This window comes from Eptatretus burgeri, chromosome 15 (assembly GCF_056783735.1).
Source record: "Eptatretus burgeri isolate ZD-2024b chromosome 15, Ebu_testis_v1, whole genome shotgun sequence".
Lineage (NCBI taxonomy): Eukaryota > Metazoa > Chordata > Myxini > Myxiniformes > Myxinidae > Eptatretus > Eptatretus burgeri.
This window is the reverse complement of record NC_140975.1, coordinates 32,634,633-32,650,737: the sequence shown is the minus strand read 5'-3', so window position 1 is coordinate 32,650,737 and position 16,105 is coordinate 32,634,633. Positions and strand designations below refer to the sequence as shown.

The 16,105-nt window shown below is 45.1% G+C and overlaps 1 protein-coding gene across 2 annotated transcripts in view; it reads left to right on the top strand.

Annotated features, from left to right (window-relative positions):
* Positions 1-15,580, top strand: part of LOC147011864 (ADP-dependent glucokinase-like) — a 59,840-nt gene extending 44,260 nt beyond the window's left edge. For both annotated transcript variants that reach the window (XM_085857328.1, XM_085857327.1), the window contains 6 exons: positions 175-334; positions 3,682-3,872; positions 4,067-4,160; positions 4,485-4,621; positions 13,190-13,542; positions 14,478-15,580. In XM_085857328.1, coding sequence (XP_085713454.1) covers positions 175-334; positions 3,682-3,872; positions 4,067-4,160; positions 4,485-4,621; positions 13,190-13,542; positions 14,478-14,810 — 1,268 coding nt within the window. In that variant the 3' untranslated portion in view covers positions 14,811-15,580. The remainder of the gene's footprint in view (positions 1-174; positions 335-3,681; positions 3,873-4,066; positions 4,161-4,484; positions 4,622-13,189; positions 13,543-14,477) is intronic.
* Positions 15,581-16,105: the final 525 nt, after the last annotated feature.

The following is a 16,105-nucleotide window of genomic DNA, read 5'->3' as shown; positions in this document are numbered from 1 at the left end:
GCAAATACAATGCCAGTGCCAAACGAATGGAATGGATGAGGCTTGATTGATGCAAACCTTTAAAGTTCTTTTCACAAGTTGAAGAGTGATTGGATAATTAACCTCCCAAAGCATTAAGATTGAGGTGTTATGCCAAAAATGTTTTGCTCATCTGTGCGTAACCACCTGCTGCAGGACTGGGTGGGTGCCAGGACGTTGTGGTGAACGGGATCGATTTTCTCCACAAGGCGGGAATCCTGCCAGGTACCGATCCCGGATATCCTGCATTTATTAAAGGGGAGAGAGACCTGGCGGATTCTCTCGCGTATTATTTCCCTCATGGAGCTGCAGCCGAGTGAGTTTGTCATCACGTTCATAACTCGTATCTATGCATCTATGTACATAATATGTTTGTGTCATTGCCTACTACTACTACTACTACTACTACTACTATTCGGTGCTGAAATTTAAAGGAAAAGTAACTTGAATCCTTTGCAAGTTTGTGCTTAATTATTGATATACACTGTCGAAGATTCATGGAGGGGTTGCACTAATTGTGCAGACAGATGTTGGACAACACCTGACTTTACTTCAAATATAGCTGGAGACCTTTGGGGGAAGTTACCTAACTCCTCAGGGTGCTCTGGGTGCTGGTGACACCATATTGTGACGTCACTATTCTCTCTGCAGGCAACGGGGTAATTAAGGCCTCTTGTTGTAGCGCAACATCAGTTTGACCCTTTGTCGGGGGTTCCGCTCTTACCTGAGCCATGTCGTCAAATCAAAAGAAACCACGTGATTACCATCCAATGCCGCATGGTTCATTAACTTCCCTCTGGGAACTTTAGGTGCATAATGGACATTTGTGAAAGAAGATAAACTTGTGGAGATGTGGTTTGAGAGGTCCTGGACAACATATTGAAATCTCTGTAAGGGAGATGATCAATGCTCCAGAAATGAAATGTAGTTTTTATTTTTATTTTGCTTTGTTTGTTTAACAAAGAAATCCAGTTGTTTGTGAAATAACATTTCCACTTACTTTTTTTTTGTTTTGTTTCGATATTTATAGCCTGGAGAGTGGGAGAAGGAGGGGGAAGAGGGGCAGCAATAAAGCATGCTCGGCTGGGAAGGGGTTGGCCTCCTGCTGCCTTTTGTGGGACAAACATATTCTGGTTATTTGTCTTACCATGTTGGGGCCTGTTGTGTTTGAGCTTTCTCAACATTGAGCTGTCTGTTGTGGGTTTTTATCCCAAAATAAACTTTTCGTAACCTTCAGTGGTACCTATCGTAAAAGATTGAGCAACAGATGTGTCTTCAAGGGTGAGACCTAATTATTTGTAATATGAGATGGTGCATGTCATCTGAGTTTATAATGTGGGTTCAGGTAACTCATTGAAAAAATTCCTTTCAAGCTTTTGGGCCTCACTATCTGCCACGATCTTTCCTGGGATCTGGGATCCACATCTCCAAGCTGGTCTCCAAAACCAGTCGCCGACTGGTCATCTTACGTCGTGCAAAGTCCTTCCTTGGCACACCTGAGCTTATAACCACTTAAAAAGCTTTCATCCACAGTCTGATGAAGTACTACTCTCCCCTCGGATGGTGCTTCTGCCTCACACCGAGCTCGACTTGATGCTGTGGAAACCAAGGCTTTTTGGATCATTGGTATCTCCTGCGATGAAGCTGAGTCTTTGGGTCTCTCAATCTCTCACCAGAGGCAGGTCGGTGGTCTTTCTGTCTTCTACCGTTCCCTCTCTGGCCATGCCCCCCTCCCCCCATATCTCCAGAGGGCACTCAAGGTCTGCCAAATCCCCCCTTCTGGTGAAACTGCCAACATCAAGAATCACTGCTGACCTTCACTCTTTCATTCCTCTTTGTTTTTTCCCCTGCCTCTGGAACACTCTCGTACTCTCTTCAATCCCACTCCTCCCTCCAGGTCTTCAAAACAGCTGTACACCACCATTTCGTATCTTCCCCCATCCAAAATCTTGATCTTTTTTTTTTTATCCCCGTTAATCCACCCAAAACCAACATCCTTCAAATTCCGTGTTTTCCGACCTGAAAGTCCCTGTAGTACCATCGTGTTTACCCCTTGTAACCTGCCCCATCCCTCTCCCTTCCACAGATATTTCACTGTCTTTGTTCCCCACTGTTTGTACTTCCCTCTCCCACCCCTCTTGTCTCCTGCCTTGTTATATGTTCTGTGTATTAGCCCTTACACGAGCCTCGACATGGTATATAAAAAAAACAGGTGTAACTTCTGCAATGTAAACTGAAAACCCTGGATTAAGCTGCATTAACTTCCTACGTGTTGCCTCTTTATGGCCAGTGGCTTCTCTCCCTTAAAATAAACGTAGTAATGTTAATCAGACTCTGGTGTAACGGTTACAGTATGGACCCTTGCATTACAGCATAAAATGAGCATCTGGGAGGTCGTTTGTTCAAGCCTGGGATCTGTGATCTCAGCATCTGGGAGGTCAGCGGTTCAAACCAAGTCATAGCAAAGACTTTAAAAGTGGTACTTTCTGTTTCCTTGCTTGATGATCAGCATTTAAAAGGATAAGAGCATGGACAATCCCCATCGGATGACATCCACAGGGAGGGGGAAATTCCTCCTTGGGAAATGCCCTGCTGAGTGTGGTGAGCAAATGCGGTGCCACTGTTGTGACGTCACTGGTACCTAGAGGGGTCTGTGAAGTGCCAGCACTTCCCCCAAAGAGTGTGCGTGCGTGCGTGCGTGCGTGCGTGCGTGCGTGCGCGCGCGCGCTCCCCGTTCCGAACCTTAGATCTTCGAAAAACCAAGACAGCTTTTGATGTGATGGACATGAAGGCAATTAACCCGTGTACTCCATTTCTGACGCATGTCTTACAAGTGTGGCGCTTTTTAAAAATTCCTACGATCTGTTGGTTTTGAAAGAGAGGGCAAAAAATGTTGATATAAATCGATGAAAGGATATGCCATTCTTGGTTTTGGACCTAATGATTATCATACTTGGTCTTAATTATCAGTGCACATGGTTCACTGGTCCACAAGAGATCTTAATGAATTGTCCCAACTGTACTCTTCTGGTATGAAGTATTATCTCTATGTTGAGCTAATATTTCATGACTGCAAACGGAACAACAGACGTGTCCTGATCTTTTTTTTCTTTTTTTTTTGCTGTCCGATTGCTCTTCCAAAAGTGCATCCAGAAATTGAGAACATTTAATCAATAGCTGCAATTCACACCTGTAATATAGGTGTCGGGTACCTCATGTCCAGCATCACATTTAGCGTGTTGTCGTGAAGCGCTGTGTGCAAACGCATGACATTTGAACCCTTTTCAAACTCTCAACTTTCCAAACCTTGCAATGCTTCTCCTCCATCCATCGGCCATTGTTAGTTAGCTCTGCTTTGTGAAAGTGCCTGCAGGTGATAGACAATGCCATGCGACTTCTGGAAGAAGCTTGACTTGAAAGTGGGTGGGACTAAGAGGGTGATGGATGGGACTTAACATTGCCTGACCTCATGAAATCTTTTATTTTTCCTAAAAGTGGCCACCCTTTACTAATAATGTTGTTCTGGAATGATCTTGTCCACTGCATGTCCAAGCCTGTTATCTGCTTCAATGTATTTGCAATGTCTTTGATGAAAAAGTCTTTAAAACCCACCTTACCCTTCCCCAGAAGCCTTGCTTGATACTGTATATCCACCTTGTCTAGGCGTTACATGGAGAACAAAACGCTGTTCCAAAATCTTGTGCAGCTTTCCTTGGAAGTGTCCGGCACGAGACGTCTGCTTGGCGGCAATGCTCCGGTTATGGCAAATCGACTGGCACATGAAGGTTGCCAAGTACTGCTCGGGGCTCAGCTAAGCCATCATCTCAGGAAGCACCTGCACAAGCGCGTCTCAGGTTTGAGCACGTGACGATCCGTTGGGTGTTTTGATCGGGTGCTGAACTCTGTGTTCCAAAAGAATAACGCTTCTTGGAAAGTATCCAAACTTCCCTTTCTTTTCGGTCAATAGCTCTTTTTATTGGGTGCTGCAGTTGGTGGCACTATCTCGGGCAATGTAATCACTTATCGTTCCAATATGTTTTCCCCACAGTCACAGGAGATCCCTTACAGGATGACATCCATCTCATCTTGGAATACCCCAAAGGAGGAAAATGGGGTCCTTACGAGGCAATGCGAGCCAACAGGTGCCACTTTGTTCTCAACCTTTTGAGTAAAATGATCCAAGTTTTTTTTTTTTTCTGCCTTCTGTAGTGTGGGTTGTGGGGGTTTATTATTATTATTTTTTATTTGGTGGGAAGATGTGCTTGAGTTCGGCCAGCTTGTACAACTGTAATTGAGACCTTATTTCGCAGTGTGATGATGATTATGCTGAACCACAAAACAGGAGATTATTGGTGCATATCAAGTGATGCCTCAGCATAAAGCTCATGGTGGCAATAAAAGCGAGTTTATGATGAGCTAGCTGTTCTACATGTCTCAAGCTCCCACTCCTCGTTTCTTTGCGGCAGATTCATCGTCCACAACGACGTCCACAACGCCGTCCTGAGCTCATTGGAAGATTTCCACAGTCGGCTTGAGACATTTCGACCTGATTTGTTAGTTATTGGAGGCCTCCAGATGATGGACAACTTTCCTTTCCAACCAGGTCTACTGGTCTTTACTTATTTAGTAATTTTCTATCAACTTGTATACCTTCATGTATATATATTTTTTAAACCTTCTTTTAAATTTATCTTTCCCCTTTTCAAAGTTCTTAAAATAAATAACGAGAGAAAAGTCTATGGCGTGCCATCGCAAGTCTTCACGCTACCCACCAAAAGCAAAGTTAAACAAGAAAAAGAGCAATCAGAGATTGCAGACCCTCGCCAGGACTTGTTTTGCATGGTGTTTGTGTACTGGTGTTTGTGTAATTAAGAAGAGGCATAACTAGAACTGCCACTTTATAACTGCTGGCAGTGATGACCGGGTACCAAGACGTCCCGATTTGATGCAACCCTGCTTTGATCGGACAGCTGGTGTTTATTATTATTCTATTGAATTGATAATGGGATTTAAATACATTCAATTCAAATCAAATGGAAGACCAAATAGGTACAGTCCTGCATTTGATTAATCGGAAGGAACCTGGATAGGAGTTATGTTTCAGCTGCAATCTCTGATTGATTGATGCTCCTCTGCCCTCAAACTCATCCAGGAACAGCCAAGTGAGCCTTATTCCAAAAATTAAAAAGAACCCAGATTCAAAAATTTAAATCATTCTGACTGCCACACCCTGCGTCCGATCAGGTTGAATTTGATAACATACTTTTCCCATCACTACTGTGCATAATTGTGCAGTTTCACATCGATTGATTTGATTAAGTGGTTCAAGATAATTTTTTTTAAAAAATATTTTTTGCTCAATCCAACATGGCTGCTAGACCATGTGACATCAATTATTCGTGAATACCCTGGTATCCCCAAGGCTTTGGGAACATTTTGTGTGAAGTTTCCCCTCGATCTGTCTCGCCATTCTGGAGAAGATGATTTTTTACAGCGCGGCGACATCGCGTTGTTATATAATTGGCTGTTCTGTCCTGTGTCTTCTGTCACACTTATTGTTGGTGTGATGTGGGCGGAGATTGCCGGGTGTGATGTGGGCGGAGATTGCCGGGTGGCTTGTGGGCGGAGATTGCCGGGTGGCTTGTGGGCGGAGATTGCCGGGTGGCTTGTGGGCGGAGATTGCCGGGTGGCTTGTGGGCGGAGATTGCCGGGTGGCTTGTGGGCGGAGATTGCCGGGTGGCTTGTGGGCGGAGATTGCCGGGTGGCTTGTGGGCGGAGATTGCCGGGTGGCTTGTGGGCGGAGATTGCCGGGTGGCTTGTGGGCTGAGATTGCCGGGTGGCTTGTGGGCTGAGATTGCCGGGTGGCTTGTGGGCGGAGATTGCCGGGTGGCTTGTGGGCGGAGATTGCCGGGTGGCTTGTGGGCGGAGATTGCCGGGTGGCTTGTGGGCGGAGATTGCCGGGTGGCTTGTGGGCGGAGATTGCCGGGTGGCTTGTGGGCGGAGATTGCCGGGTGGCTTGTGGGCGGAGATTGCCGGGTGGCTTGTGGGCGGAGATTGCCGGGTGGCTTGTGGGCGGAGATTGCCGGGTGGCTTGTGGGCGGAGATTGCCGGGTGGCTTGTGGGCGGAGATTGCCGGGTGGCTTGTGGGCGGAGATTGCCGGGTGGCTTGTGGGCGGAGATTGCCGGGTGGCTTGTGGGCGGAGATTGCCGGGTGGCTTGTGGGCGGAGATTGCCGGGTGGCTTGTGGGCGGAGATTGCCGGGTGGCTTGTGGGCGGAGATTGCCGGGTGGCTTGTGGGCGGAGATTGCCGGGTGGCTTGTGGGCGGAGATTGCCGGGTGGCTTGTGGGCGGAGATTGCCGGGTGGCTTGTGGGCGGAGATTGCCGGGTGGCTTGTGGGCGGAGATTTCCGGGTGGCTTGTGGGCGGAGATTTCCGGGTGGCTTGTGGGCGGAGATTTCCGGGTGGCTTGTGGGCGGAGATTGCCGGGTGGCTTGTGGGCGGAGATTGCCGGGTGGCTTGTGGGCGGAGATTGCCGGGTGGCTTGTGGGCGGAGATTGCCGGGTGGCTTGTGGGCGGAGATTGCCGGGTGGCTTGTGGGCGGAGATTGCCGGGTGGCTTGTGGGCGGAGATTGCCGGGTGGCTTGTGGGCGGAGATTGCCGGGTGGCTTGTGGGCGGAGATTGCCGGGTGGCTTGTGGGCGGCGATTGCCGGGTGGATTGTGGGCGGAGATTGCCGGGTGGATTGTGGGCGGAGATTGCCGGGTGGATTGTGGGCGGAGATTGCCGGGTGGATTGTGGGCGGAGATTGCCGGGTGGCTTGTGGGCGGAGATTGCCGGGTGGCTTGTGGGCGGAGATTGCCGGGTGGCTTGTGGGCGGAGATTGCCGGGTGGCTTGTGGGCGGAGATTGCCGGGTGGCTTGTGGGCGGAGATTGCCGGGTGGCTTGTGGGCGGAGATTGCCGGGTGGCTTGTGGGCGGAGATTGCCGGGTGGCTTGTGGGCGGAGATTGCCGGGTGGCTTGTGGGCGGAGATTGCCGGGTGGCTTGTGGGCGGAGATTGCCGGGTGGCTTGTGGGCGGAGATTGCCGGGTGGCTTGTGGGAGGAGATTGCCGGGTGATTACATCGCCGGGCGATAACGCTCGTTACAGCGCGGCGACATTGCGCTGTTATATAATTGGCTGTTCTCCCCTGTGTCTTCTGTCACGTCTTCTGTCACACTTATGGCCGCGTACCTCCCTTTGATCTGAGGGCTATAAATAGAAATTTGTCCAACGTCACAACTGTTCTCATCATGCATGCTAATTCACCGTGTCTACATTTAAATTTTACAACTGCAAAATTTTCATCATTCTTATCCTTGACTTTTATTGCCCCCAGCCGCGCGATATCGAAGTATTCGCGTCTTGTTTTTATAGATTTTCGGGTAAATCCAATATGGCTGCCAAACTGTGACATATGATGTCATGTGTGAACGTTTTGTTCCTCATGGATAGGCAGCCATCCATGTAAAGCATCGCCTCGATCTGTTCAGCCATTTCAGAGAAGATTTTGAAGGTTTTTCTTTTTTAAAAAATAATAAAAAAAACAATATGGCCACCGAATCACATGACTGACGTCAAAATTTTTTCTGTGGACCATTTTATCCCGAGGTGACCCTAAAATTTTCATACTGATCAGATGTAGCGCTTTTTGAAAAAAATGTAATCGGCTATGTCTATCTGTCTGCCACACTATCTCCTCCTAAACAGTTGTGCAGAATTTCACCAAACTTGGTAGTTATGCTCAACACGGCATGAAGGTGCAAGGGCAGGAATATTGTTTTTTGGCCCCGCCCACTGGGATGAGTACAAAAGGTCAAATCCCCCAAAGAAAATGCAATGACAGTACTGGCCTATTTTTAAACATTTAAAAAAATTAATCCTTGTATCTGCAATCAACATTGGAGGACGCATGAAATATGTAACGACTTTGTGGGTTTGATTCCCGCTTCATGCCCCAGGGGGTGGGGACTTGGGGTCAAAATGGAATTATTTTTGTTTAACTCAAAATCTGTTATTGGGTCCTGGTGGAACTTTTTTGGCATCTTTCAACTTTGCTTTAGGTGGGAAGCATGGGGATATGCGATGACGCGTCATTGACTTCGCTCGAGTTTATTTTATTTTTATCCTTATTGAAGCTTTGCAAGCGTTTCACCTGTTGAAGGAAGAAATATTAACTTAACATTCAATTCTATCTTTCTGAATGTTGTGTCAATTTGGTTATTTCTGAATTATAGTTTCTTTGCCACCACCTCCCATTTTATAGATCAGATGTTAATGGAAAAATTCCATGGCATTTGCATAGTTATCCAATTTTGATGAATATTATTGACAGATGCCATTCATCGAAGTTTCATCGTTCAATGTCAGAGCAAAATTTCTCGTTGGAAAGAGTTTGAGTCCCAATTAGGATTGTAATTGATGCCACAAAGTAGGCTCTTCCAATTGGGTGACTTTTACCATCCAAGACAGCTAAATCGACCTTTGGTAATGACTTCATAAAGGGCAAGACCACAGGAAGCGATGATATATTTTGTTGAATTATTGGGATGTTATATCCACCAAGCACGAGTTGAAGCCTTCCAAATTTCCAATCCATGGAATTTATTTGTTTTTAACTTCATTTTTCCACCAATGGAGATCAGCTGTTCACAAACCATCAGTGTGTTCAGTGCATAGAGTAACACGGTGTGATGCAACAAATGGGTATCCTTGGGCCTCTAAATGTGTTGACATGTTTTGTGGTGAGATTAGTTCGATTCTCATCGGGCTCTGTAGGATGTTGCAGCCTCATTCATGAGCTTCATCCCGATGGCCACAAGATATTAAAGAACTAGGCTTTGCACAATCCGAGTAATGGCAGAGAATCCTCCCTTTAACCAAACTATCAACAACAGGTATGAGATGTTCGAGTTGAGGGTTCACACTGTGATTATGGCATGGGGAGACCCTAGAGGATATTTAAATTTTATGCAATATCGATTGTATATATAACCGTCTATAATCTTTATACATTGTCTAAGAACCGTGGATGATCTTCTTTATGCAGCTTGAACTAGAGTACTCGGTAGAGCACATACCTCCGCCACGTAATGCCTGATCCATGAAAACATATCGGGCCCATTACATTTTTGAGATATCGTGCTATATATCGTTTTTGGCCCAATCTCTCAATGGTGAAGAATCACTTTAGAAATTAAATAACTCGTATCCAGATTCGGATTCAGATCTTCACCAAGATTGAATCAATTTGTCATGTTCACATACCCAACGTGTCCACCAAGTTTCGTCCGAATCCGTCCACAACTTTTTGAGATATCGTGCTATAGATCGTGTTTTGGCCCTACCTCTCAATGGTGAAGAATCGCTTAAAATCTTCAAGTGGTCGGATCCGGATCTTCACCAAAATCGAATCAGTTCGTCCTTGTCATACACCGACCTGTCCACAAAATTTCATCTGGATCCGTCCACAACTTTTTGAGACATCCTGCACACAGACAGACAGACGTGAAAACATAACCTCCTTCACCTTCGGTAATGGAGAAAGGAATCTCAGTTTGAATGAAAAGCATGATTTTTGGGGGTGGTGGAGCTAAAGGCCCGGTCACACCTTGACGTTTTAGCCAGCGATGGCAACGTATTAAAATGTATGTAAAACGCTGGCTTACGTTGAACTTTTGATGTTTTTTTTTTTTAAGATTCGGACGTATTCATAACGAGTTGGTCGTATGCATAACATATTAGTAATGGACACAGAACGTTTCATTGTGTTATAGATAACTTATACCAACGAATGCTGAACCTGTTGTCGGCCTACACAACCGATGCCCAACGATAGTCTAACTTAGGCATAGCGCGTTGCACGCATCGCCGAAGATGTCGTGACGTAGCCTATTAAAAGGCTGACGCACAACGATTCGAATCATAACTGCCGTAGAAATGGAAGTGTCAACATCGCGGTCACACCTTGGCGATCTTGCCAGCGTATGCCGACCTAAGAAAAATGTGTCTAAAACGTTGGGGCACGTCAAATACGGTATGAGTAAGTTTGGTATACGTGAGTAGAACGCTAAAGTACGCTATCATACGTCGTAGTAAGTAGAGTACGTCAAGAAATTTTAAACATGTTCAAAATTTTACGACGTACTCGGCATATGACACACGTTCCGCATGCGATGGGGATAAGTTTTACACACGATATGTGGATGCTTACACACGTCCACAAAGGCTACTTATAAGCTACTCATAAGTCGAAACACGTCGCGGTAATGTCTTTTTTACACGAAACTTATTTCTAACTTATGTTTGACGTGCTTTGAACCAATTCTTTATGTAGTCCCAACACACATCGACGTATGTAGATGTATTCCAATGACGTCTTCCGGTCGACAAAAAAAATAAATTAACGTGTTTCTAGCTTACAACTGCCATATAAAGACATGTTCCCAGCGGTTTTGGGAATTGGTATATAAAAATGCTGCTCATAAAAGGGGAACCCAACAGTGTTTTCGAGTCCTTTTTGAGTCGATGTCCATGTCAGCAGTCACAGTATCAGTATTAGTATTAGTATTAGTAGTAGTTTGTTCATGTTGGCAGTAGTAGGTGAGTGTGAGGGGGAGGGTGTGGGTTATGATGGATCGTCCTTGCGTCCGCGTGTCCACGGGTAGGTTCATAGGCTTCCACTCAACGATTTAAATGGCTGCATCTCCACTATTGAAAGTAGACGCTTGCGCTCAACAATTGGATTTTTTTTACACTCAACGACTTTTACACGGTACCACTCAGCTATTTTAATTGTTTACAATGAACGATTTTAATTGCTGTCACTCGCCTTTGTTTTTTGACGCTGGGGTTTGGAAATTTGAAGCGTTTCTTCTGAACGTGTTAAAACGCTCAAACTCGACTATTTTAAATAGATGCTGCCGATGGACAATTGGAATCATAGCCAAGCTAGACATCGAAGTGTGAACATCCTTGTCATGCCGAAGAAAAGTCTGAAGAATGCTGCAAATAAGTGTCCTGGCCGTGGCCGGGGACGCTGACGCAAGGACGATCCATTATACCGACGTCTTTCAGCCTATGAGTAACTTAAAAGTAACGTCTGTCGATGTGTGGCAACGATCGCGTAACGTGCCAACAACACGTTAATCATAGGTTAGAAATTAGTTTCGGGTACGCTAAACATTACCTCGGCGTGTCTCAACTTATGATTAACTTACAAGTAGCATGTGTTGACGTCTGTCAACGATCGCAGACCGTGCATACAACTTGTGGCCAGCGTAGCGGAACGTGTGAGTCATACGCCGGCATACGTCGTGAAATTTCAAGCATGAAAAAATTTGAGGACAACCGAAAAGTACAACGTTTAAAACCAACGTACAACGACGTATGGCAGTGTTTTTCAGCGTGCTCTCAATGTTATCAAAACTTACCCATAACGTATTCAACGTGTGCCAGCGTTTTAGAAAAAAAAATTCAAAAATCGGCATACGTTGGCTAAAACGTCAAGGTGTGACCGGGCCTTTAACTCAAAGTCCTTTATATCCAGAATAGTTTCAAAATGAATTGTATAAATGCCAGGAGCAGCGGATCCCAACCTGGGGTCCGTCGACTGCTCGGTCATCGGCAGGAGTCTGTTGGAGAGAAATAAAATCACATTGGCCACCCCATGCTCCCAAGTGGCATCACGCATGATTCGCCGCATGTCACAAGCAACCATTTGTGGAAGGCCATGCTCCATCCTGTTTGTTGTAATGTTATCATTTTGATGTCCTTATGTCACTACGATAATCGTACATGGTGATCCGCAAAGTTTTTAGAGATTTTGTTTCAAAGTTTCAAAGTTTTTGAGAAAGGGGTCTGCACATCCAAAAAGGTTTGGAACCACTGACCTGATAAAAGTGAGACTTGGTGGATACAGGTGGGTGTACTGGGTCGTGTAAAGTGTGTCGTTTACTCTTGCCTTTAGCAATCTATTATACCTTTCATCTTCATATACTTGTGCTATCAGGTCTCCACCTTCTCTTCATTTAGATGAAAACTTAAAAAAACAGAACCCTTACAGGTCTCCCCCTTCTACAAACACCCCTCACACCACCACCCTTTCTCCTTCTCTCCAAACCACCACTGCTGATGATCTCTCTCTCTCTCTCTCTCTCTCTCTCTCTCTCTCTCTCTCTCTCTCTCTCTCTCTCTCTCTCTCTCTCTCTCTCTCTCTCTCTCTCTCTCTCTCTCTCTCTCTCTCTCTCTCTCTCTCTCTCTCTCTCTCTCTCTCTCTCTCTCTCTCTCTCTCTCTCTCTCTCTCTCTCTCTCTCTCTCTCTCTCTCTCTCTCTCTCTCTCTCTCTCTCTCTCTCTCTCTCTCTCTCTCTCTCTCTCTCTCTCTCTCTCTCTCTCTCTCTCTCTCTCTCTCTCTCGTATTACACAACATTTCTTCTCCTAATTGATAGAACTCTTATTTTGCCTCAAATTGAGAAAAAAAAAAAATTCTGAAGTCTGATCAACTCGAATGGCGGATGGTGTTTGAGTGATTTCACATGAAGTTGTTTTGTTTATCCAATTTATTGTTTTGTTCGGTGCATTTTCCAACCGCCCTCTGACCCCTTCACTCTCCCTGGGCATATCTGAAATTTGGATTGGAGATTCTTTATGGGATTGTCTTTGTCACCTTTATGAAACCCTGTTTATAAAAGAAAGAAAATGGCATTTTTCTCACTTAGTCTGCTGGCAGTAGCATATTTCCAAAATATCTTCCTCCGCTGTATTAGTTGAGCAGCTTTGTGCGGGTATGCTTGATTTATTTATTTTCCTTCACTCTCTTCCCTCTTATTTTTGTTTGTGCTCTTAGATTGGGATTTTTAAACCGCTGTTTCTCCTATCTTCACCTGCTCTTTCACTCTTCCTCTACTATCTTGCTGAGGTCAGTGTGCTACTTGAGCAGCTCTTCCACACAACGCTTGCTTGCACATGGGGTCTGGAACCATGCTGTTTGTGTGCATGTGCTTTTTATTTTATTTTAATGTAATTGAGCTGGTTCCAAAGTAGACTGCTGTTGTGAATAAGTTACATATTTGTGTTTCCTTGTGAGCTGTTCCACGTTACCCTTGAGGTTAAGCAGTCGCTCTTGCATCACAATAGGAGAACGACTACGACGGTTGCAGAAGCTCGGTGCAGCAATGGAGGTGGCGACACGTCAAGGAACACTTGTGCACTTTGAACTTGCCTCTTTTGCTGACCGAGATACCCTCAAGGAGCTAATGGAGGCGGTGGTGCCTCGTGCCGACTCACTAGGCATGAATGAGCAAGAGCTACCCAACCTGCACAGCCTGCTTCAGCGTGGGGAAGTGACCCTCGTGGCCGACGCGTACCCGCGCGTCGCCACCGTGCTCGACGAGATGCGTGAGGTGTTCTCCTTGCTCAACCAGCGCCATCGCCGTGATGGCATGGGACGACGACTCAGTCGCCTGCACGTACACACACTTGCTTTCCAGGTGAGCATGGGGTTATAAAAGTAGTGTTATCGCAACATCACACAAACTGTTTTGCCTAAAATTTGTAAATCCATAAATTCCTACACCGGATCATTGTGAAATTGGTCACCTTCCGTCCTCGGATGAAATGACTTGCCGTTAAGCGGGAAGCGCAACATTGCCAAATTCCCAGCAATTTGTGCAGAGGTCGCCATGTCTTACCCATAATTGACCAAAGCATGTGACGTCACTTATTTTGCAGCCAGTTTTGATTGACCTTTTCAGATGTTTGAACATCAGTTTCTGCCTTGATAATTATGGCCATATCTTAAAAAAGAATGGAAAAGCAACCTTGCTCAACGCTGAAATGAAATTATTTTCCCTCAAGTGCTTTGATGCAATTTTATAAGTAGGATAACGAGGAAGTGAATGCTTGTGCATGAAACTGACCTGACTACTTGTTCTGGCTAACCTGACATTTGGCAGTTTGATTATCTGTGGCCTAACTGCTGCCTTAGTTGAACCACCTGATTCTTTGCTCGATCGGTGACTTTTAATCACCTTTTTGAGCAAAGATTTGTGATAATGTTGGAAAGAATGTTCTTTCTGAATATGAATCGTTTTGCTTTGTCCTGATATAAATTGTTTGCTGTTCAAGGAATGATGAATGAGTATGGTAGTGATGTAATGGTGATGCCTGACTGGGATGCCCGAGGTTGTGGGTTCAAATTGTAAACTTCTGGACACTGAGCTAACTTCAAAGAGTTTGTCACGTTGCTGTTGGATTGGCTTTTATAAAATAAAAACAGAGCTGGCTCATGAATGACTTTTCGGGGAGGCGGGGGCGGGGGGGATAATCTGGCTGCCTCTCGTGGTCTGGTGTACGTACAATTCCACTCCACGCTGTGTCTGACTCGTAATGCCTTTTCTTCTAATTTATTTAATTTGCTTCCCAGGCCATCCTCACAGCACAGGGCTCTGCGTGGAAAAACACCATGTCCGCCACAGCAAAAGCATCGCTCACAGCTAATCGACACGTGTGCGGTTCGGTGGCTATCGACTGCGGAAAGGCGCGTCTCATAATGGACGATTCGTTTGCTGTCAGTCGAAAACCCCAAAGCAGGCGCATACAGCTGCGGCCCGAAAGGCCCGTGACCTGCTGGCACGAGGATGCCTCCGAAGGGAAATACGAGGTATGCGTGGCACCCGTTCTCGTGTGCACGGATGTCTACCAAACGGCCGGCGGAGGGGACAACATCTCCGCGGCGGGACTAGTGCTGCAAATCTGAGTGCCTCCGCAAACTGATCACCACCTGTGAACTTCATTTCGACCTTCGGACGAGACAACGTGGGTCGGATGTTGGAGACGTGTGGAGCGTCTTCTGCTCTACTATCGTGACCTCATCATATTTCAGGGAATATTCTTGGAAAAGCTGATACCAACTGTGACTTGAACTTGTGATTCAGATTTAAATTTTTTGCATGTTGCCCTGATCCACACCCTGTCCCTATTTTTATTCTTCCTTTCTCCCCTTACCTTGCTCTCTCTCCCTCTTTGTCTTCATCTGTCCTTTATTTTGACAGCTCGAGAGAAATGATTCATTGGCTTCTATTTTGAGAAGTTTCATGTCTCGTCAGTGAAACGTCTCCCCACGTTTGTTTGGTGTCCTGTTTGGTCGAGGCTTTCAATGCATTTTGGTGTATGTATATATATATATGTATATATATATATATATATATATATATATATATATATATATATATATATATATATATATATATATATATATATATATATATATATATATATATATAATTATTGTTGCAATTTATTTGCAATGTCAGTTCTGTGGTTTTGGTTTTGGGTTGTTTTTGTTGTTGTTTTTTTCAACCCCCAGCTTGTGGAAACTTGTCATTGATTGTGGGTTATGCAATGCCAATGAGTGATGTCATAGCTTTACTTGGTGCACACTTTGAAGAGGTATTTTGTTTTGTGAGATGGTGTTTAACCTTCTTTTGACTTTCATTTTTGCAAACAATAAAGAATGTGATTTTAAAATTCTGCTGTTTGAAAATGCTACTTTGAACAATTAATATTTGTTCATTAATTTTTTTCATTCCCCCCCTCCGAACATGACAGGTTTGTCACAAAACTTGCAAATTCAGAAGCGCAAGCTTTATGGTGCATTGTGGGTAAAGAATAGTTGAGTGTTGGATGCTCTGCACCTTTTTACAATGTTTCTGACCTACTTTCCAAACCACCTCTCCATGGCCATTGAATTTTGATGTGCAGGCAAGTCTTCAGCTGTTTACAAAAGCATAAATTTGCAATTCAATAGAACACTTGTTACCCCGTGCATGCAAAGCAGGGTTAAGCAATTGGTTCGCTTATGTCTGTCCTCCTTTCCACAAATGTCAGTTTATGATCGATCAACTTGGATTTCAATTGAAAGCTATGTTTTGAACACGAATCGGAAACAAACCTGTTTTACTGTTTTGGCTCTATTAGCCCTGATCACACATGCGCATAGAGGAGTGAATTGTACACCTCCCCCTCCCTGGTCCATCTCCAGGGGCTGCATGA